The sequence below is a fragment of the Bos javanicus genome, chromosome 11 (assembly GCF_032452875.1).
Source record: "Bos javanicus breed banteng chromosome 11, ARS-OSU_banteng_1.0, whole genome shotgun sequence".
Taxonomy (NCBI): domain Eukaryota; kingdom Metazoa; phylum Chordata; class Mammalia; order Artiodactyla; family Bovidae; genus Bos; species Bos javanicus.
Window position 1 is genome coordinate 3,271,446 of NC_083878.1, and position 23,765 is coordinate 3,295,210.

The window sequence follows — 23,765 nt, forward strand, 5'->3', positions numbered from 1 at the left end:
GCTCTGACCCCGTGGGTGGGGAAGTGGTGCGGCAGTCTCCGTGCCCTCTTTTGATTCCTAATTTTCCTTCTCCTTCTATGTCCCTTTGCAGTTTTAAATACCTCTCTTCTATGTTGGAGGCTGGGGTCTCTCTTGATGCCTGTAGCTTTGTTCTTAGTGTCTGGGGGTGTCTTTGAGCTCAAAGGACAGAGCTGTGAAGCCCCAGGAGATGTTCTGTGTGAGAAAGCTCAATGTGGTGAATGTCTGATACATCCCCATTTAATTTTCATGACGGTGGTGACCCTCATACCCATTTTACAGATGAGGACACTGAGGCTCGGGGAGGTTAAGATACAAACCCAGCATCTGATGGCCAATACAGAAGAGACAATTATTTTTTAATTTTTATTTTTTGATTGAAGTATAGTTGATTTACGATGTGTTAATTTCTGCTGTATAGCGAAGTGACTCGGTTTTATATTTATATACATTCTTTTTAAAAATATTTTCCATTATGGTTTATCCCAGGACATTGAAAATAGTTCCCTGCACTACACAGTGGGGCCTTGTTGCCCTTTCAGCCTACACGTCAGAGTTTGTATCTGCTGGTCGCAGTCCGTCCCCCTCCGCCCCTCCGCAGCCGCGAGTCTGCTCTCTACGTCTGTGATTGTTTCTGCTTCACAGATGGGTTCGTTTGCGTTGTATTTTAGATCCCACATGTAAGTGATACCAGAGAAGGAAATGGCAGCCCACTCCAGTGTTCTTGCCTGGAGAATCCCAGGGACGGGGGAGCCTGGCAGGCAACAACAGTGCATGGGGTCGCAAAGAATCAGACACAACTGAGTGACGAACACTTTTTTATCTACTCTATGTATAGTATCAAATGTGTATATATGTCAATCCCAATCTCCCAATTTCATCCCAGCATCTACCCCCTCCTTGGTGTCCATACGTTTGTTCTCTACATCTGTGTCTCTATTTCTGCTTTGCAAATAGGGTCATCTCTACCATTTTTCTAGATCCCACATGTATGTGTTAATATGTGATATTTTTGTTTCTCTTTCTGACTTACTTCACTCTGTATGACCATCTCTGGGTCCATCCATCTCTCTAAAAATGGCCCAGTTTTGTTCCTTTTCTGGCTGAGTACTATTCCGCTGTATGCCTGCGCCACATCTTTTGTCCATTCTTCTGTAGATGGGCATCTGGGTTGCTCCCTTGTCCTGGATATTGGCAGCGGTGCTGCAGTGAGCATCGGTGTGCACGTGTCTTTGGGGCTGTGGTTCTCTGGTGTGTGCCCAGCAGGGTTGAGCCCCTTGTAGACTCTTCTTTTTCTCTGTTTCTTCAGATGTCAAATTCTTCCAGCTGAGGAGTTTGGGGAAACTCCATGAACTGGCTGTGAATGCATCGCTTCTGGGCAGCCTCACATGCGCACCGGGGCATGGTGGTTTGGGAGCGTGTGTCCTCGGCTCCATGTATGAGGTGCTCCTACGCTGGTCCCAGCCTCCCACGGGTGGGTGGGGGCCGCAACCCTTGCCATTGGGCACTCTGCTATGGTCTTCGTTCATGTCAGTGTTTCCTGGCGTTTCTGAGTGTTTGGAGTGGGATGTAGTCTTCAGTGTGTACTTGGTTGGCTACTTTGAGTGAACGTTCAGTTGCATCATCTGTAGACAATTCACAGGTGAGGAAATGGAAGCCCAGGGAGCTAGCGTGACTTGCTCAAGCACACAGGGCTGGAAAGGAGGATTATAATCTGGTTAAATCCTCTCCACTCCTCTGCATCTGGTGGCCTCAGTGCCCACCTCAGCTCTGATTCATTGCTGGCAGTGTGTTCTGTAGACACTTTTTTTTTTTTCCCTGTGAGCTGAAGAGCCTGACCTCTCCCCTTCAGCATGCAGAACAAACTCAAAACCGTGTCCTTGGCAGAAGTGAAATAAATACTGACAAGGTTTAACCTGGTATATCGGAAAAGGTGTAAGGCCTGGAGTCTGACCTCAAGTAGGTCACTTAACTGCTTGGGGCCTCAGCTTTCTCATCTGTAACATGGGGATAATAATCACGTTTATCTCTCTGAGTGGTGATGAGTGTGAAGTGGTGAAAATGCATGAGTTTCGAACATAGTAGCTGCCTAATAAGTATGGCTTCCTCCCATAGAGGAAAGCTCTGAACCGGGGCAGCTGATCTATTAAATCCCTCAGGGTTTTGAGAGTACAAGGGAGGAGAGGTTCTCCAAAGACAGAATAGAGACAATCAGGGAGGGTCCAGGGAAGCCAGACTTCAGCTCCTTTTCGGGAAAATTATGAGAGTTTACCTGATCTGAAAGGAGCTGATTTTAGAGGAAATGAGCTCTCCATCACTCAAAGAGAGTTTAGAAATAAGCCCATTATCTATGGCCAATTAATTTTTTTTAATGTGAAGTATGGTTGATTCAATAACCTCAGATATGCAGATGACACCACCCTTATGGCAGAAAGTGAAGAGGATCTAAAAAGCCTCTTGATGAAAGTGAAAGAGGAGAGTGAAAAAGTTGGCTTAAAGCTCAACATTCAGAAAACGAAGATCATGGCATCCATGATGCCATGGCATTCCCATCACTTCATGGGAAATAGATGGGGAAACAGTGGAAACAGTGCCAGACTTTATTTTTTGGGCTCCAAAATCACTGCAGATGGTGACTGCAGCCGTGAAATTAAAAGACACTTACTCCTTGGAAGGAAAGTTATGACCGTCCTAGATAGCATATTCAAAAGCAGAGATGTTACTTTGCCAACAAAGGTCCGTCTAGTCAAGGCTATGGTTTTTCCAGTGGTCATGTATGGATGTGAGAGTTGGACAGTGAAGAAGGCTGAGGGCCGAAGAATTGATGCTTTTGAACTGTGGTGTTGGAGAAGACTCTTGAGAGTCCCTTGGACTGCAAGGAGATCCAACCAGTCCATCCTGAAGGAGATCAGTCCTGGGTGTTCTTTGGAAGGAATGATGCTGAAGCTGAAACTCCAGTACTCTGGCCACCTCATGTGAAGAGTTGACTCATTGGAAAAGACTCTGATGCTGGGAGGGATTGGGGGCAGGAGGAGAAGGGGACGACAGAGGATGAGATGGCTGGATGGCATCACCGACTCTATGGACGTGAGTCTGAGTGAACTCTGGGAGTTGGTGATGGACAGGGAGGCCTGGCGTGCTGCGATTCATGGGGTCGCAAAGAGTCGGACACGACTGAGTGACTGAACTGATGGTTGATTCATAATACTGTGTTAGTTTCGGATGTATAGTAAAGTGATTCACTTATAGGTGTGTGTATGTGCATTTGTTGTTGTTCAATCGTGTCCATCTCTTTGCAGCCCCATGGACTGCAGCCTGCCAGGCTTCCTGTCCTTCACCATCTCCCAGAGTTTGCTCACACTCATGCCCCAACCCATATGGTTGATGCCATCCAACCATATCATTCTCCATTGTCACCTTCTCCTCCTGCCTTCAATCTTTCCCAGGAGGCTCTTTTACAGTGAGTCAGCTCTTCACATCAGGTGGCCACAGTATTGGAGCTTTCAGCACCAGTCTTTCCAGTCAATATTCAGGGTTGATTTCCTTTAGGATTGTCTGGTTTTATCTTCTGGCTGTCTAAGGGACTCTCAAGAGTCTTCTCCAACACCATAATTTGAAAGCATCAATTCTTCAGCGCTCAGCCTTCTTCATGGTCTACCTCTCACATCTGTATATGACTACTGGAAAAACCATAGCTTTGACTGTACAGACCTTTGTTGGCAAAGTGATGTCTTTACTGTCTAGGTTTGTTATAGCTTGCTTTTCAGGAGCAAGCATCTTTTAATTTCATGGCTGCAGTCACCATCCATAGTGGTTTTGGAACATAAGAAAATAAAGTCTGTCAGGGTTTCCATTGTTTCCCCATCTATTTGCCATGAAGTTATGGAACCGGGTGCCCTAATCTTAGTTTTTTGAATGTTGAGTTTTAAGCCAACTTTTTCACTCTCCTCTTTCACTTTCAGCAAGAGGCTCTTCAGTTCCTCTTCACTTTCTGCCATAAGGTTGGTGTTATCTGCATATCTGAGGTTATTGATATTTCTCCCAGCAATCTTGATTCCAGCTTGTGCTTCATCCAGATCAGCATTTCGCATGATGTACTCTTCATAGAAGTTAAATAAGCAGGGTGACAATATACAGCCTTGACGTACTCCTTTCCCAATTTGGAACCAGTCTATTGTTCCATGTCCAGTTCTAACTGCTGCTTCTTGACCTGTGCGCAGATTTCTCAGGAGGCAGGTAAGGTATTCCCATCTCTCTAAGAATTTTTCACAATTTGTTGTGATCCACACAGTCAAAGGCTTTAGCGAAGTCAATGAAGCAGAAGTAGACGTTTTTCTGGAATTCCCTTGATCCAACGGATGTTGGTGATTTGATCTCTGGTTCCTCTGCCTTTTCTAAATCCAGCTTGGACATCTGAAAGTTCTTGGTTCATATACCATTGAAGCCTAGCTTGAAGGATTTTGAGCATTACTTTGCTAGCATGTGAGATGAGTGCAATTGTGTGGCAGTTTGAATGTTCTTTGGCATTGTGCTTCTCTGGGATTGGAATGAAAACTGACCTTTTCCAGTCCTGTGACCACTGCTGAGTTTTCCAGATTTGGTGGCATATTAAGTGCAGCAATTTAACAACATCCTCTTTTAGAATTTGAAATAGCTCAGCTGGAATTCTGTCACCTTCACTCGCTTTGTTCATAGTGATGCTTCCTAAGGCCTACTTGACTTCACTCCAGGATGTCTGGTCTAGGTTTGCAACCACACCTTCATTATTATCTGGGTCATTAAGACCTTTCTTGTACAGTTGTTCTGTGTATTCTTGCCACCTCTTCTTAATCTTTTCTGTTAGTCCTTACCGTTTCCGCCCTTTATTATGCCACCTTTGCATGAAATGTTCCTTTGGTATGTATATAGTCTCTTTATAAAAATTGTTTTCCACTGTAGGTTATTATAAGATACTGCTTGTCTATTTTATATATGAGAGTGTATCCCACGCCCTGGCTGTTGTAAATGGTGCTGCTATGAACACTGGGGTGCATGTATAGTTTCTAATTCGAGTTTTTGTCTCTTCTGGATCTGTGCACAATAATGGGATTGCTAGATCGAACAGTAGCTCTGCTTTTAGTTTTCAGGGAACTTTTGCACATTCCCCACAGTGGCCGTGTCGATCTACACTCCCACCAACAGCGTACCGCATGTCTTCTTTTTTAACACCCTCTCCAGCATTTGTTATTTGCGGTCTGTCTTCTCTATTGTATATTCTTGCCTCCTTTGTCAAAGATTAATTGACTAAAAGTGAAAAGAAAAACTAGAGAAAGAGAGTGCTTGGCTGTGGGTGTGTGGGTTTGTTCCTTGGCACACTATTCTGCCCGTTGATCCGCATGACTGCTTTGTTATTGTAGCACTGTGGTGTTGTCTGAGTAGACAGTTTTTTTCTCTTTTAAATTATGAAAATATGTTAATACATTTACAGGAGACTTGGAAAATACAGAACAAAGTTCCACTATATATTACAATTATTTTAAAGAAGATAAATGGATTTTTAGTTGGCTGTCAAACTGTCAAAAATTAATAGAATAAATATACAGGGAAGTAGAAGAATATAGGACACAATGAACGATGGGTTTCTTGGAATCTAGCGCCAGGTGTAGGAATGTCAGATCCTTGGCTTAGTCTCTCTCGGTAGTTTATTTTGCAGGTTTTTTCTGAAGCTACCCTTTATACTGAGTGTCAAGAGTGTCTGTTGCCTCGAACAGCGTAGTGCGGTTATTGTTGTTTGTAGCTCCGTGAGGATGACAGCTTGACTAGTGGGATTTGTTTCTCTCTGTCCTTCTGATGGATATGCCTGCATTCATTAGGAATGAGGAGCATCTTGGTTTGTAGTTGAGGGTTAGATTTAGTTAGTTTTTTTTTCTTCTAAGGTAAGAGGATAATTTACCGTGGCACTTGGCTTCCTGAAATTCCATTCTGGTTAAAATTTATTCCTGCAATAACCACCCCAGTACATATCCTAAGCGCAGCTCTTATCATTGACAGCCCCCTATGCCTCGTGAACTCCAAGGGGCCATAAGCCCTGGCTATCCAGTCGTAGTTACAGAATATGTCCACAAGGCGGCAGCACTTTCCCATACCCTCCTTTGGTTTCTCCTGCAACCTGGTTGCAGGTTCCTCGGTTGTGCACTGGAGTGGAATGTGTGTGAGCAAACACCAAAGGTCTTGTGTCCCACTATTTACTCCCCCTAAACTTTTACACACCCCACTCCAGTACTTTTGCCTAGAAAATCCCATGGACGGAGGAGCCTGGTAGGCTGCAGTCCATGGATCGCGAAGAGTAGGGCATGACTGAGCGACTTCACTTTCACTTTTCACTTTCATGCATTGCAGAAGGAAATGGCAACCCATTCCAGTGTTCTTGCCTGGAGAATCCCAGGGATGGCGGAGCCTGGTGGGCTGCCGTCTATGGGGTCGCACAGAGTCGGACATGACTGAAGCGACTTAGCAGCAGCAGCAGCAGCAGCAGCAAACTTTTACATCCCCGAATTTTAATAAATCCCAATAGGGCCAAGCACCCAGCTGTAGATGCTAAGGTGCCTAGGAGGCTGCACTCTCAGGAAGTAGGCTTGTGCTGGGAACCTTAGCACCAGGAGAGGCAGAGATTAGTTGACTATTGCCTCCAAGATCCTCCAGGCCTGATCCCGTTCCAGACTCTGGTCCCACCAGAGCCAAGCAGACACTAGAGGTTTCAAAAGGGTCTCAGTGAAGGGCAACCTGCCAGGCTGTCTCAATCGTATTCCATCCAAAGGTAGGACACAAGCCTGTGCAGATTCCAGGTATAGGATGAATGCTAAATAAGGCAGGTTCGAGGGAATAAAACAGGCATTGCTCTTCTTTGTTTTCCTCTAACATCATGCTCTTGTTATGTCGCAGTAGAGTCAATTGGCCATTCTGTGCTTCTTGTCAGTGTACAGATGTCTGATTTAGGTATGATGTAACCATGGGGTGTATCTATATTTTTGTTTATTCGGTTTTTTTTGTTGTTGTTGTTGTTATAGGGCTTACTGCAGAGGGTCAGGCAACCTGCTGAGCACAACCTGCTGGTCCTTGGTGATTATCTATCTCAGACCCAGTTTTCAGTGTATATGAGCGAGGAAAGAGAATCTCTGTGGATTATCTTTAGAGATCAACATTTCTGTGGATGGGTCAGAGACAGAGGTTTCTGTGTGTACAAAGAAAAGCAAATGAAACAGGAAAATAAGAAAGCTGATCATCCTGGTGGGTCATCTATGCCAGATACAGATTTCTCTGTTTACGCTAGCCTCGACCCCGTAATTCTTCCCCATCTTTCACTTATGTTATTTTTTTTCTGAACCCTCGCTATGAGTTAGAATTCTCAGGGTCTCTCTTTGGGGGTAAATTCGATCCTGTGTTTCTGATTTTTCTCTTGCCCAGAAGGGACATCGTGTGGTCCTATGGTCTCCGCTGTCTAGCTGAGTCCTTTTGGTATAGCATCCTTCTGTTTCCATCCCTGTGGCCACCAGGGGCGTAATATCCATCTTTCAGTGGCGGTTCTCTGTGGCTGAGTAACAGTCCGTCCTGTGTATGTAGCACATCTTGTTGAAGCGTTAATGTGTTGGTGAGGGTTTTGCCGTTTCTGTATCCTGGCTCCTGTGAATGTTACTGGAGTGCGTGTTGAAGTGCATGCCTCTTTTTGAATGCTGGATTTCTGGGGATGTAGGCCCAGGTGTGGGAATGTCAGGTCCTAGCAGCTTAGCCTTTCTTGATAGCTTTTTTTTGCAGGCGTTTGGAGACTGTCCATTTAATAACTAGGAGTTGCCAGTGTACATTCACAGCCATACTGCAGGGGGTTCCCTTTTTTCCCAGTCCTCCGGCATTTATTGCTTGTAGCCTCATGAGGATGGCTAACCTGACTGGAGGGATTTGATTTTCTCCGTGTCCATTACTGGAGTGCGTGTTGAAGTGCATGCCTCTTTTTGAATGTTGGATTTCTGGGGATGTAGGCCCAGGCCAATTTCTCCGTGTCCATTTGATTGGCATTCCTTCAGTCATTAGGGAGACTAAACATTTTGTCCTGAGCTTCCTATTATGTGTTTTTTCTGTTTTTCCTTAAAATTTGTCTTGGAAAATTTACCTGTCCAGTTGGTCACCTGAAAGTCCATTGTGCTTGGAATTGATCTTTGTAATACCCACAGCAGGGCAGGTCCGGAGGGCAGCTATTATCATTTATAGCCCCCTATGCCTTGTAAATTAGAGGTGCCCGCATACAAGTACCCTGGTGGTTGAGACAGTAAAGAACCCACAGGCAATGCGGGAGACCTAGGTTCGATCCCTGGATTGGGAAGATCCGCTGGAGGAAAGCATGGCAGCCCACTCCAGTATTCTTGTCTGGTGGGCTATGTAGTCCATGGTGCCACAGAGAGTCGGAAGGACTGAACGGTAAGCGCACACTCAGGCTCACACGTGTGGGGTCAGTTAGTTACAGGCAGTGGCCACAAGGTGGCAGCACTACTCCCGTCCGCCTCTGGTGTCCGAGTCAAACAGCTGCTTGCAAATCCAGCTTCCTGTGTTGTGAATTTGAGTGGAGTATGCCTGAGTAAAACACTTACGGGCGTGTGTCTCAGTATTAATCCCCCAGTGCTTCATATGCTGGACTGCAGGAGTAAGCTCAGCCCAGACAACGAGGGTATACTTTGCCCAGGAGGGTGCACTGTCAGCCGGGAGACTTGCTCTGGGAACTCCAGCACCCGCACACTTGCCTACTCGCTGACGGTGGCCTCCAAGGTCCCAAGGCCTCTGTCCCTCTAGGGAGTCTTGTCCCAGCCACAGACAAGCGGACAGCATAGATTTTAAAATGGGATTAATGGGCTGTCTCCACTCCACCCAAGTCCAGCCCTGGAACCCAAGCCTGCTCAGGTTCCTGGCATATGGTTGCAATCAATCCAGGGACATCCAAGGGAATACACAAGGCATTGCTTTCCTTTCCTTTCCTTTAAGAACAAGCCGAAGCCATGTTAGAGTATAGTCCATGAACCACGCAGCAGACCCCTGATTCAGGACTGACCTAACCGTGGAGTACATCTACTCTCTTTTGGATTCTTTTGCCAGAGAATTTATGGCAGAAGGTAAAACAATGTGCCGAGCGTCACGTCCTTGTGAATTTTGTAGCTCACATGCAATTTTTGGTGTATATGTGAAAGAACGAAAGAGAATCCTTGTGCATTATCCCTTAGAGATCCACATTTCTGTGTATAAGTGAAGGTAGAAGGCTCTGTGGGTATATGGAAGGAAGGAAGCTGATAATGCTTGAGGTTTATGTATTACAAACACAGATTTCTCTGTGTCAGTCCCGACCTTGTAATTAATCTTTGGTCCTTCCTTAACTTTTTTCTTTTTGGGGGGACCCTAACAGTTTGAATTCTCAGGGTCTCTCTTTGGGCTGTAAGTCTGTTCCTTTGTTTCTCTGTATTTCTTTTGTCTAGAGAGGACATCATATGCTATAGTCTTCCTGTGTCTGGCTGAGTTCCCTCAGTGTGCGATCCTTCTCGGTCCATCCCTGTGGCCCCAGTGGCATCACTTCCTAATTTCAGGGCCAGTTTCTTATGACTGCATGGCAACCCATCATCTAGATGTAGCACATCTAGCTTGAGCTTTCATCTGTTGGTGAGGATTCTGCTTTATCCTCCCTTGCTTTCTAATTAGAGCTGCAGTGCATGTTGGGATTTGGTATTTTTTTGATTGACGGGTTTCTCGGCATCTAGAACCAGGTGTGGGAATGTCAGATCCTTGGCACAGCCTCTCTTGATGGCTTTTTGGCAGGTGTTCAAAGGCCGTCCTTATAGCGCCGACAGTGTATATTCCCACGGACAGGGTAGGGATTTCCTTTCCTCCAGGCTCTCCCCCACAGTTATTGTTTGTAGTCCTGTGAGGATGCCCACTGGACTGTGGGATCTGATTTCCCACTGTACTTCTGATGGACATGCCTGCAGTCATTAGGAATGCAGACCATCTTGGTTTGTTGTTGAGGTTTAGGTTTTGTTTTCCTTTTTTCTTAAGTGGTGTGAGGATAATTTCTGTGGCACTTGGCTTCCTGAAATTACATTTTGGTCAGCATGTATTTCTGCAATAGCCGCCCCCAGGACATATCCTAAGGGCAGCCGTTATCATAAACAGCCCCCCAGGCCTTGTGTGCTCCAGGTGCCCATAAGCACGGGTGGTCCAGGTGTAGTTACAGGGCGTGTCCACAAGGCGGCAGCACTTTCCCATGTCCACTTACATTTCCTTCTGCAACCAGAGCCTTAGGGATTCACAGGCTCCTGGGCTGTGCATTCGAACGAAACTGTCTGAGCAAGACATAGGGGCTTGTGTTCCACTACATCCTATCCCTAAAGCTTTGCGCCCCCGAATTTTAACTAATCCAAATGGGGCCAGTGCCCCCAGTTCTAGATACTAAGGTGATTAGGAGGCTGCATGCTGGGAAGGAGGCTGGGAAACTTAGCACCAGGAGAGGTGGAGGTTAGTTGACTGTTGCCTCCAAGATCCTTCAGGCCTTGATCCCACTCCAGATTCTGGTCCCAGACAGAGCCAGACAGACACAAGAGGTTTAAAAAGGGTCTCAGTGAAGGGCACCCTGCCAGGGTGTCTCGACTCCACCCTGTCCAGACATAGGACACAAGCCAGTCCACACTCCTGTTATAGGATAAATGCCAAATAAGATAGGGGCCAGGGAATAAAATAGGCGTCGCTGTTCCTTCTTTTCCTTTAACATCATGCCCCTATTGTGCTGCAGTATAGTCGACTGGTCATTCTGTGCCTGTTGTCAGTGTACAGATGCCTGACTCAGGTATGAGGTAACCATGCTGCTAAGTCACTTCAGTCGTGTCCAGCTCTGTGCGGCCCCATAGGCGGCAGCCCACCAGGCTCCCCCGTCCCTGGGATTCTCCAGGCAAGAACAATGGAGTGGGTTGCCATTTCCTTCTCCAATGAGGTAACCATAGGGTGTATCTGATATTTTTTATTTGTATATTTATGTGTTAGAGCTTATTTCAGAATGTTGAGCACCCTGCTGAGCTCAAGGTCCTTGGGGATTACCTATCTCAGACCCAGCTTTCAGTGTCTATGAGGAAGGAAGGAGATTATTTCTGTGGATTATCTTTAGAGATCGACATTTCTGTGGATGAGTCAGAGACAGAGGTCTCTGTGTGTGTGCTGAGAAATGAATGAAAGATTAAAGTAAGAAAGCCGATAGTCCTGGTGGATTATCTGTGACAGATACAGAGTTCTCTGTTTATGCTAGCCTCAACCCCTTAATTTGTCCCCATCCCTTCACTTTTGTTTTTTCTGGAACCCTCGCTATGAGTTAGAAGTCTCTCTTTGGGTGTAAATTCGATCCTATGTGTCTGGTTTTTCTTTTGCCCAGAAGGGACATCGTGTGGATGGTCTCCGCTGTCTGGCTGGGTCCCTTTAGGGTATGATCCTTCCATTCCATCCCTGTGGCCACCAGGGAACATAATGTTTTCAGTGGCGGTTTTCTGTGGCTGAGGAACAGTCCATCCTGTACATGTAGCACATCTTGTTGATGCTTTAATGTGTGGGTGAGGGTTGTGCTGTCTATCTTGGCTCCTGTGAACACTGCGCAGTGCATGCTGACGTGCACGTCTCTTTTCGAATGATGGATTTCTGGGGATCCAGGCCCAGGTGTGGAATGTCAGGTAGTAGGCTTTGCCTCTCTCGGTAGCTTTTCGGCAGGCATTTGGAGACTGTCCATTTTACTGGGAGTTGCCGGTGTACGTTCACACTGACAGTGTGGGAGGTTCCCATTTTTTCAGCCTCTCTCCTGCATTTATCGCTTGTAGCCCCATGAGGATGCCTAATCTGACCGGGAGGACGCGATGCCTCATTGTCCGTGTGATTGGCATTCCTCCTGTCATTAGGTAGACTGAGCATTTTGTCCTGAGTGTGGTATTGTGCTTTTTGTCGTTCCTTAAAGTTTGTGTGAATGCACCTGTGCCACTAGCCACCTGAATGTCCATTGTGTTTGGAATTTATCTTTGCAATATGCGCTGCAGAACCGGTCCTGAGGGCAGCTGTTACCGTTCACAGACCCCCGGCCTTGTGAGAGGCGCGCGTAAGCTAGTGTGGTGCCGGTATAGTTACAGGCAGTGTCCACAAGGTGGCAGCACCAGTCCCACCCACCTCTGGTTCCTGGGTCAAACGGAGCCTTAGGCAGGGCCAGCTTCCTGGGTTTTGAATTCGAGTGAAATATGCCTGAGCAAACATTTATGGACTTGTGTCTCACCCGTCCTTCCATTAATACTTCACACCCCGAACCCTCAGACTAATGTAAGCCCCGGCCACAACACTCAGCTAAGGGTGCCATGGTGCCTAGGAAGTTACACTGTCAGGAGGGAGGCTTGCGTTGGGAATTCCAGCACGAGCTCACTTGCAGGCTAGCTGAATATCACCTCCAAAGTCGGCAAGGCCTCTGTCTCAGCACTCCAGTCCCAGACAGAGACAAACAGACATTATAGATTTTAAAAGGGGCTTCATTAAGGGCACGCTGCCAGGCTGTCTCCAGCTCACCCCAGTCCATCCCTGGAACCCAAGCCTGCTCAGGTTTCTGGCAAGCAATTGAAATCAACTCGGGGACGTCCGAGGGAATACAGTAGTTCCCACATTTCCTTCTTTTTCTTTAACAACAAGCCAATGACATGCTGAAGTATCGTCCATGGGCCATGCTGTGCTCCTTGTCCATGTACAGCCCCCTGATTCAGCAGTGAAGCAACCACGGAGTATATCTACTCTTTCCTGGATTCTTTGGCAGGAGAGTTTATTGCAGAATGTCCAACATGGTGCTGAATATTAGGCCCTTGCGAATTTTCTGTCTCACAGGCAGTTTTCAGTGTATATGCGGAAGGACAGAATAGATATCCTTGTGCATCATCCCTTAGAGATCCACCTTTCTGTGTATGGGTGAAGGACAGAAAGCTCTGTGTATGTGGAAAGATGCAAAGATGTTGATAATTTGTGAGCATTATCTGTTACAGATACAGATCTCTGTGTCTATGGTAGTCCTCACCTTGTAATTGACCCCTGGCCCTTAAGTTTTTTCTTTTTTGGGGGACCCTTGTTTGAGTTTGAATTCTCAGGTTTTCTCTTTGGGCTGTAAATCTGTTCCTTTGTTTCTCTCTCTCTTGCCCAGAAAGGACGTCATATGCTGTTATCTTCCTGTGTCTGGCAGAGGTCCTTTAGTGCTGATCCTTCAAGGTCCATCCCTGTGGCACCAGGGGCATCATTTCCTAATTTCGATGCCGGTCTCTAATGACTGGGTAACAATCCAGCATATAGATGTAGGGCATCTTGTTTAAGCTTTGATCTGTTTGTGAAGATTTGCTGTTTCTGTCTTGACTTTTGTAATAAGAGCAGCAGTGCATGTTGTGGCCTGACTCTTTGCAACCCCAAAGACTCTAGCACGCCAGGTCTCCCTGTCTTTCACTGTATCCTGGAGTTTGCTCAAACTCATGTCCATTGAGTCAGTGATGCTATCCAACCATCTCTTCCTCTGTCGTCTCCTTCTCCTCCTGTCCTCAGTCTTGCAGCATGCGGGATCTGAGTTCCCGACCAGAGATTGAACCCACGTCCCCTGCAATGGAAGCATGGAGTCTTAACTATTGGACTGCCAGTGAAGTCCCTGAGGTGGCATGTTATTAATTCACAGGGAGCTAGCTTGGGCCCTGGAGGTGATCGATTTTATAAACTATGCTAATGGTGATCTTTAAATTTTTTTTAATTTAAAAAATAATTTATTTTTGGCTGTGCTGGGTCCGTGTTACTTTCTGTGGGCTTTCTCTAGTTGTGGAGAGCGGGGGCTACTCTTTCTTTGCAGTGCTTGGGCTTCTCACTGTGGTGCCTTCTCTTGTTGCGGAGCACAGGCTTAGTTGCTCTGTGGCATGCGGGATCTTCCCAGACCAGTGATTGAACCTGTGTCCCGTGCATTGGCAGGCAGATTCTTATCCACTGCATCACCAGCAAAGTCTTAGGGTAATCTTTTTACATTAAAATTTTTTTAAGGTTTCTGGGAGGTTTGTTATTATTTTTAAAATATCATTAGTTCTTCTTTTTTTTAGAGGATTGTAGACATAAAGAGAGTGAAGTTTCTGGATTAAAGGCACAACAGGGTTTCTAGTAACAGTACTAGAAAAAAGATGCTGTTATCAGAGAGGTAAGCAGGAATTTTCCAGGTTGGGAACAAGCACTGTCTTGGGTTTCTTTTGCCTTAGTTAGGTCTGTGGTGCCCTCACAAGGAAAATTTCAATCTACGGTTGAAAATAAACACCAGAATGCATCTGTAGTCCCTGGCAGGAGGCACGTGTTTGACATCCCCTTGGAGGTGTGTAAAGTACCTTCAAGCCTCTGGTTTTGCCCCTGGGCTCCTTTACACTTTGTCAGGATTGTTTTGCTTTGGGGGAGGATAGTGTGGAGACATCCCTGGTAATACTTCTAACATTATCCTATGAGTGATGGATGAATATTGTCAATCTATCTCTGCTCTTATGGGTTATATCATGAAAAATTTTGTTCAACTCCATTGTAAATATTTTTGGTGCGTAAGTCAGCTATCCTAAGATATAATGTGCATCGTGACTTCTCCCATCTTTTTTCCTAACCTTTTCTGCTCTGACAGTTAGTATACAGTGTCTCTGCACTTCCCCAGCTTTTCTCGCCAGTGAGATGGGCGAATTCCCCTCTGGTGTGGTGGCCAGCCTGAGCCTCATCAGGGTCTTTGTGACTTTGCTGCTGTTTTGTCACTAAGTCGTGTCTGACTCTTTCGTGGCCCCACGGACTAGGCCACCGCGTTCCTCTGTCCGTGGGATTCTCCAGGCAAGAACACTGGAGTGGGGTGCCATTTCCTCCTCCAGGGCATCTTCCCAACCCAGGGATTGAACCTGAGTCTCCACATTGCAGGTGGATTCTTTATACCACTGAGCCACTTAGGAAGCCCTCTTTTACTGTCACTATAGGTATTTTCTTAAACAGCAGAAAAGCATCTAAAATGTTTTTGTCATTCAACTGTTGACTTAAAAGAAAATGCACGACGTGAGAGTTGTGAGCACAGTTTTATCTGCGGCAAAATGAGGACTTCAGCCTGGGAGACAGCACCTCAGCTCTGAGACGCTGCTCCGAAGAGGCAGGGCAGGTCAGTATTTATGTGAGTCTGGTGAAGGGGAGTACATGCAATCAAGCACGTATTTTGCAAAAGGTTTCTACTAGTCTCATGAAGCGCTGCTAGTCACGAGGAATAATTGTCACCATGAAGGATTTTAGTGCTTTTCTAGATATGGGGAGATACAAGAATTGGGCTCATAAAATCCGCTCCCGAAAATATCTAACTATCTGAAAACCTGTCCTGCCAGTTTCCCCCTTAGCACGGAGGCCTCATTTCTGCTCCCCAGCCTGAACTCCTGCAGGGGACACTGAAGGGCAGCAGCTGCAGCAGCATGTCATTTAATCTTTGCAGAGGTAGAAGGTAGATGGCAGGCAAGTACCGATCTGTAGCTGACACAAGCTTTATAGGCTTTGCCAAACTTAGAAGCTTCTCTGTGGGATTACCTGACGGAGCAGTGGTCAGGACTGAGCGCTCTCACTGCAGGGGTCCTGGTTTGCTTCCTTGTTCAGGGAATTAAGATCCTGCAAGCCTGTGGTACAGGCAAACGGAAAAAAGCCTCTTTGTTTCTAAACCATTCAAATTTGGTGGATTAACACCCTCTCATCCCCACCCCCATTTATTTAAATGACTAGTACAAATATTTGCTTTTAGGGTTTTTTGCCAATTTGTCCAGGTACAGGCAAATATTTCAGCCATCAGAGTATGATTTGATTTCTCAGATAGGTCTATATTTTAAGAGTGAATTTAAGTCTGTGATAGGCTTTTCTTTTAGGAACAAATAAAATTAAGTCAGGGCTGTTCTAAGGACTCTAACAAAATTATATATTGTTTAGTTGCCAAGACGTGGCCAACTCTCTTGAGACTTCATGGACAGTAGCTTGCCAGTTTCCTCTGTCCGTGAGGTTCTCCAGGCAAGAATCCTGGAGTGGGTTGCCATTTCCTCCAGGAGATTCTCCTGACCCAGGGATTGAACCTGCATCTCCTGCATTGGTAGGTGGATTCTTTACCACTGAGCCACCTGGGAAGCCCAACAAAATTATTAAGTATTTGGAAAAAAAAAGTGCTGAGTTAACAGTTTGGTCTCTTCATTTGGCATACTTACCAAGTCAACTTACATTAAAAAAAACCCAGGTACTAATTTTACTTCTTTGGTACATTATTTACATAAGACAAATGTAAAAAGGATTAATATGCATTTATTTGTATGCATTTAAATGTATATAGATATATAAATACTAGTGTAAGATATATAATACTAGTGCCCGAGGGTGGGATGATTTGAGAGAATAGTATTGAAACAGATACCTTACCTCTTCCCTGGGGACTCAGCTGGTAAAGAATCCGCCTGCAATGCAGGAGACCTGGGTTTGATCCTTGGGTCAGGAAGATGCCCTGGAGGAGGGAACAGCTACCCACTCCAGTATTCTGGCCTGGAGAATTCCATGGATAGAGGAGCCTGGCGGGCTACAGTCCATATGGTCGAAAAGAGTCGGACACGACTGTGTGACTTTCCCTTTCATATACATTACCACATGTAAAGTAGATGACCAGGGTGTGTTCGATGCATGAAGCAGGGTGCCCAAAGCCAGTGCTCAGGGATGACTTAGGATAGGGTGGGGAGGGAAGTGGAAGGGAGGTTCAGGATGTGGGGAACACGTGTACATATGACCGATTCATGTTAATGTATGGCAGGGGCCATCACAATGTTGTAATTATCCTCCAAATAAAGAAAGAAAAAAAAAAGACTCTGCCTGCTAATGCAGGAGATGTAAGGGATTCAGGCTCAATCCCTGGGTGGGGAATATCCTCTGGAGAGGAAAGGGCAACCCACTCCTGCATTCTTGCCTGGGAAAGCCCATGGACAGAGGAGCCTGGTGGGCTACACTCCACGGGGTCACAAAGAGCTGGACTGAGCATCTGAGCACACACAAACATAAACAGATGATTTAGTTTTTCTGTAGCTTTAAAATATTAACCTTTCAGTATTAGCACTGTATCACATTAAATTATTAAGATGAATTAAAAAAAAATCAAGACAATCACATCGTCTATTATCCTGGGCATATAACATGACGTCTCTGCATTATTGCACGCAGTATCACTATCTACATTAATTATGACTCAGTAATCAACCTGTACTTTTTCCTTCAGACATAAGACTTCCTTCTAGACAGAAGTATAAAAACTGTCAAGTTAATATTTTATGAGTACTTATTTCAATTACTCTAAAATTTTGAGATGGCAAAAACATACTATCATCCAAAACCATCTGCATATTTTGCTCCCCACTGACATAAAATAAGGGCAAATTAAAATTCTATCAGTTTTTCAGAAACTAACAACATTTAAAGACTAATTTTAGTCTAAGTTTTTAAGGTTAATCTGGATATTTTGTTAACATACCGTTTTCAGGAATTGCAGTAATCTATAAAAATTTATAACCAATATATTGTTTTTATTTATTGTTATATTTGAAGTGAAAGTGTTAGTCACTCAGTCGTGTCCAGCTTTTTGTGACTGCATGGACTGTAGCCCGCCAGGCTCCTCTGTCCAAGGAATTCTCCAGGCAAGAGTCCTGGAGTGGGCTGACATTTCCTCCTCCGGGGGTATCTTCCCAACCCAAGGCTTGCACTCATGCCTCCTGCATTTACAGGTGGATTCTTTACCATCTGAGCCACCGGGGAAACCCATGTTACAAACTTTTGAATTCAGCCTTGGCCTAGCACAGAGCAAGCTACTATGCGGCCTGGTTTTGCAGGTAACTGTCAGGCTGCATCTGGTCAAAGGCTTGGGTCTGGTTGATGAGTAGGTTGCCTCTCAAATACCTGCCCCGGATTATCTGAAAAACCCAGGTAACAGCAGACGCTTTGTGCTTTTCCCCTTTCCACATGTTTCTCAAGCCTGAGGATGAGGGTCCTACGGGGTCAAAGAAGGCATTTGGGAGTTTCAGGTGATTCTTCCAAAGATGCAAGTTTAGGATCCCTGAGATACTGACTGAGGTAAGGTTTGCCAACAAAACCTTTTTTTTTCTTTCTGTAAACTAGGGTTTGTGTGACGCTCAGTGGGTCAGCAGCTTTGTAACATCTTATGAGTTGCTGTGGTGTACAAGAACCCCACGCCTTAACTGCGTCTTGATTTTGCCCTTGCACAGAAGCGCCTGCTAGGCAGATGCGGGTCCAGGGCCCAGGTCTTCCGTGAGCCTGGCACGCCTGAGCTCTGAATGAACAGGAAGCTGGTGTCAGAGTCTCAGACAGAATACGGAAAAGGCCAGGCTCAGCGTCTCTCCAGACGACGCTTCAGCTCCACATGCTGACCTTCATGGGGAAGGCTGGATTTCTCTGTGCTGTGACTGACCCCACACAGAATGTTCACATTTAGCATCTCTGGTTACCCCAGCAGAGGCTGGCTTTACAGGCCAGGAAAAGGATGACAAGAGAAGCCTGCTGAAGCAGGCAGCACTTTCTGAGAGATTAAACCAAACTCATGTGTTACGGCCTGTGGAACCTGCCCGGTAACTGTGATCTTTACAGGCACCACTTGGAGGAGCTGTGGGAATACGAAAACTGGAAAGGGTCGAACACTTCTTTTTAGATGTGTGAGCTTTTTTTCCTCTCAAGGGCCTTTAGGGAATACTCTGGAAATACTCAGAATTTAATTAGGCCACAGAGCTTCCAGCCACAGTAAGTCCAACTCCACAGAATGAGGCACTTGATAGAATGACTTACTTTAGTGTGAGACAGCTCCAACATATGCATATTCTGTGTTTAAAAAAAAAAAAGACACACAACAAATTCAAGGCTTTTGAAAAAAGCATCATTTATTTCAAAGTACAACATAAAGTTGTATTTTTAAGAAATACACCTTCAATCTTGTATCTCAAGACTTGGCGATGTGCATTTCAGTTTATCTTGAAAATAAATTCAGGTATACAAATGTTACATACCTCAAGTACAAACAGCACAGAAAATGCATATGGTCTCAACCGAATGTTTTAACATTCATTCACTGTTCTTAAAGTTGACAACATTTCTGTAATCTGCTTTTAAACCGAGACAGCCTTATTTTAAAAAAATACTCTGTATTTTCAGCACAAAGTCCTCATACATTTTTAAAATTAGATCTTGGCGTATAATATTGTGAAATTATTAAAAAACCAACCTTGGTAATTTAATAAAATTGTCACATGCCAGGACTTCTGAAATCAACTTGAGTTGTCACCTTGCTGTAATATCAAATTGGTGTTCACACAGACAGATAAGGTGGGAGAAGACAGGTGGTGGGCAGCTGATAACAGGTAAGGTTTTCAGATGTACAGGTCTTACTGGAGTTTGTGGCTGAGTCCAGACTTTTCTCTAAAAGCACAACAGCGAATCTCGTATTATCATAATTGCAAGAAAGATCTGAAAGAAGCGAGTGGTGTAAGCCTGCCCTGCAGAGATGAGGAGGGTGAGGAGTGGGCAGCAACAGCGGGGAGAGCCTTCAAGATGTCTCGGAAACGGGCACGTCACGGTCTAGACCAGGGGCCACCACCGTTTTATTTTTCTTTTTTTGCCTAATTTCAATTCTCGTGAGGGAAGTGCGAATTCGACCAGGGGTCTGAGCTCCTCCGTCCGATGGTGGGGCTCCATATCCGCCAGGGGTTGTAGGTCTGGCCCAGGTCGTCGGTGGGGCTGGCGGCAGAGGGCGCGTGAGCTGCCGGGGCGCTCTCGGGGCCCATGAGGCTGATGCTCGGCAACGCACTGGTGGGGCTGGTGAAGGGCAGGGTGCTGTGCAGGCTGCTGGACCAGATGGAGCTGCTGAACGGAGTGGACGACCACAGGCTGCTGGTGCTGCCAAGGATGGGCTGACGAGACAAAACAGAGGACGCTGAGCATCAGACGTGAAGGGGCAGATGGCAGAGCGGGGAAGGTAAGCTAACGACGGGCTAGGACACAGGCTCCTCTCACTGTCTACTTTAAAGTGGATGTTTCATACACACAGCCGCCTCAGCACCTGAGCAGATGGTTCTGAAACTTTAAAGGGTGCCCACCACAGCCGGGGCTGAGCGCAGCCCACCCATTTCAGAAGGTGAAGCTCACGGGGCCGTGAGCCGCCCCGCCACCTCTGCAGCACGTGAAGGAGCTGGGCAGGTGCACCAGCAATGAGGAGAAGGCGGCGGTGTCAGCTGCTTAGACTCTTTCATGATCCCACGGGCTGAAGCCCCCCGGGCTCCTCTGTCCCTGGGATTCTCCAGGCAAGAACACTGGAGTGGGTTGCCATTTCCTCCTCCAGAGGATCTTCCCGACCCAGGGATAGAACCCAAGTCTCCTGCATTGCAGGTGGATTCTTTTGCCCTCTGAGCCACCAGGGGAGACCCATCAATAATGGCCTGAAAGGTCTCAAAGGGTTCTACCCCATTTTAAAAGAACGGTTAAGACACTTGGAGAACTGAAGCCAGAATGATTACGAGTGAAGACAAACTTCGGAACTGGTGAAGTTAAAACATCTCCTGGTCAAACCTTGCACATCTAACTGAGTCTTCCTGAGAATGAAGAAGTGATCACAATGGGATCCTATTTTTCTGTCATGATTTTGTCAAAGCTGAAACCAGGAATCATTTACTCTTTGGGGCACATGACCTTTGCAGAACCATTTAGCCGAGAAATAAACAGATGCACCTAGAAAAAGCCGGAGTCACGGGGCCTCCCAGGACCCAGTGTGTGCCACACTCAGGCACCGTCTGACCTGGTGGTGGTGGGATCCGAGAGGGGCCCCCAGTCACCCTGCAGTCTAACTTACAGGTTGGGAGAGGCTGAAATGAGAGACTTCAGAGATCAAGCCTCAGCGTCTCAGCCTTCCTCCTGTAACTTCGGGACCATCTCGGCTCTGAAGAGAACTGATGGTCACTTTGGCAGAAATGAAGACGCAGCAGTGGACAGGATGAGCGTGCCCATGCCTTCACACTGCTGTTATCCTTCTTCTCTGTCAGCATCACCCCCAGGGACAGCGGCAGCTGTGACGCTGCCTGAGCAGGCAGGCCAAGCAAGCCCAGGACTCACTGTGGCCGTGTGGGTCGGGGAGCTGGAACTGGCTGGCCAGGAAGGGCTGGGCTCTGTGGCCGGCGAGTCCCAGAGGTAGGAGGGGCCGCTGCTTAGCTCATTCCAGCTCCTCTGTGAGGGCTGATTGCATGATCGCGATAACCCGAGCTTGCTGAACACTTCTGGAAGAGAGGAAGCAAAGGCGAGTGTGCGCTGGATCCGGCCGTGCTCCCGGGGCAGGTCGGGTGTCCTCTCAGGGGTCTGCATCTCACCCACTCCAGCAGCCCCCACCATTCACGGTGGGGTGTCGGGGGCACCCCTGCCCATGACCTCAGAACCTCACCCACGCCTTTCACCGGACCGTCACGTGCAAACACCATCACAGCTAATGGGAATTCTAATTCTCAACAGCAAGAAAAATAAGGAGCTCCAGCGTAGCCAGGAGCCACCTCTCAGACACAGAACTTTCTTGAAGCTCTGAAGTCAGTTCTGCAGAACATAAGCCAGTGGGGATCCCCACTGCATGGAGCAGACCCACTGCACCTTCAGGCTGGGGTATGGGGAGGGGCCCGTCCAGGACAGGGCAGCAGAGACAGACCCACCTCCCAGGAGTCAGCCCCGTGCCCACGCCTACGGCTGCCTGACAGCGCTGGCAAGGGAAATGCATCTTTCAAACACGTCCCCCAGACGGCCACCAGTCTCCTCCCTCCATCTGTCCATGGCTCACTAGTCATGGTCCAGGGTTTAAACACTCACCACCAGTTAGGTTAAAAGAATTCCCAAAGGCTGAGAACGAGTTGAGGGGTGTGAAGTCAGGGCTGCTGGGGTTGCTCACGGGGCTCCACAGACCCGAGCTGAATGTTGGGAGAGAAAAACGCAACACACAAGAACGTGATGGTCAATGGAGACAGACCCAGCGCTCACAGCTGCGCGCATGGCAGGCCCTGCTCCAATGGGCGCGCGCGTGCCACAGACAACAGGGAGACCTGGAGACTGCTCCGTGCCCGGAGGGCCCAGAGCTCAGGCCACTCTGCCACAGGTTGGGAGCCTGGCTCAGAGCAAGTGTTCTGTGCAGAAAAGAGGTATTTCTTCCTTATTTACCTTTCAGTGATGGAAGATTTATTAAACTGTTTCACATCTAGGATTCGTTTTCTTGTTAGTATCAGGCAGGTGAAACTGAGAGTCTACTTGAAGTTTTATTATTTTACTGTGGGAATGTTATCCAGGCAAGTGAACCGAGGCAGTGCCTGCACACCACCAGGCCCCTGTGGCTGCTCTGGGTCAAAGCCCGACAGTGCAGTGACTGCCTGGAGTCTGCTCCTGGGCCCTTCCTCTCACAGTCTGCTTCCTCTGCTTCTCATGGTGAGGTCACAGCCTTTCCACAACGACCATGACAACGGAGAGGGACAACAAGAGACTTAGAAGGCGGTCACACACCTGCCCCTCCGCGGGGGTGGGCTGTGTTGCGGGTGCCTCCTCCCCTGTCAGGGGGCCCAGGAGGGAGCAGAGACCCCCACCAAACATCTGCTTGTCATCTAGGGGCCTCAGAGCACACGAACAGCTGGAAGATGTCAACCCAGCCTGAGAAGCCCGCTTGCCTCCACCCTGATTGAGGTGGGCCGGCCATACCTGTCTGAGCCATCGCTGTCAACAGGAGTGTGTGAAATGCCAAGGCTGCTAGAGAAATCTGTTTTGCTTGAAGAAACTTTGGCAAAGCCGTTCCCACCTGTAATAACGGGCTCCGAGTCAGCGGGAGGCAGCTGGGCCACAGGTATGTGCCCAGGCCCAAGGCCCAGTGGTGCCTGGTCTCTGATGCCAAGCCACTCACCTGGGCTCTTGTCATACCCAGCCGTGACCGCAGCGAAAGTGGGGTTGCCATTCTTGCCCGGGAGAGAAGCGGCTTTTGTCAGTTTGTGTTTGCTCCCGCTTGGCTGCTTTGCTTTAGAGTCGCTGGAGGGAAGAAGCAAGCCGAGAGCCCCCTCAGTCCTGCTGGCACTACCCCCACCCCGGCCCCGGCCGCCCCGGGGACTCATGGCCCAGGGGCTGTGGCTCCAGCAGGGCTGGGGGTGGCCAGCCCGAGACTCTGCGGTCAGGTGGAAAGTCAGGGGTGTGGAGCGAAGGGAAGGAAAAGAGCCGGGGCAGCCCTTTCTAGAGGGAACAAGGAGCGGGCCGCCAGGCAGGAAGGGCCGACCACGGCTGCCGCGTCCCCGTGCCGGCCGTGGGTGAGGAGCCCCGGCCGGGAGGACGCAGGGCGGGGAGGAGCGCAGGCCCTCAGTCTGCGAGTGGCACCCCCTGTCAAGGCCACAGTCACACTAACGGTCGGGCTCTGTGCCTCCCGTGTGCTCGGCTCTTGCAGGCCCTGCCCTGTCACTGTGACCTTCACCCGCCACAGGCTCAGAGCAAATGACCCATAAGCCTGTTTCCTCGACTCTCAGCACAGCTTGTGGGGCTTCATTCAGGATGTGCTTTCTGGCTCCTGAACCAGACCCTGACTACGGGGCTGCCCTGAGGTAAGGGCTGGGGAGCGGGGCTGAGCCTGCACAGGGCGGGATGGC

The 23,765-nt window shown here is 47.6% G+C and overlaps 1 protein-coding gene across 3 annotated transcripts in view; it reads right to left on the reverse strand.

Annotated features, from left to right (window-relative positions):
* Positions 1–18,984: 18,984 nt before the first annotated feature.
* TMEM131 (transmembrane protein 131) overlaps positions 18,985–23,765 on the reverse strand; it is a 186,679-nt gene continuing 181,898 nt past the window's right edge. For all 3 annotated transcript variants that reach the window (XM_061431586.1, XM_061431587.1, XM_061431584.1), the window contains 5 exons: positions 23,039–23,160; positions 22,840–22,936; positions 21,967–22,064; positions 21,232–21,392; positions 18,985–20,036 (listed from right to left, as the gene is read on the reverse strand). In XM_061431586.1, the coding sequence (XP_061287570.1) occupies positions 19,752–20,036; positions 21,232–21,392; positions 21,967–22,064; positions 22,840–22,936; positions 23,039–23,160 (763 nt within the window). In that variant the 3' untranslated portion in view covers positions 18,985–19,751. The remainder of the gene's footprint in view (positions 20,037–21,231; positions 21,393–21,966; positions 22,065–22,839; positions 22,937–23,038; positions 23,161–23,765) is intronic.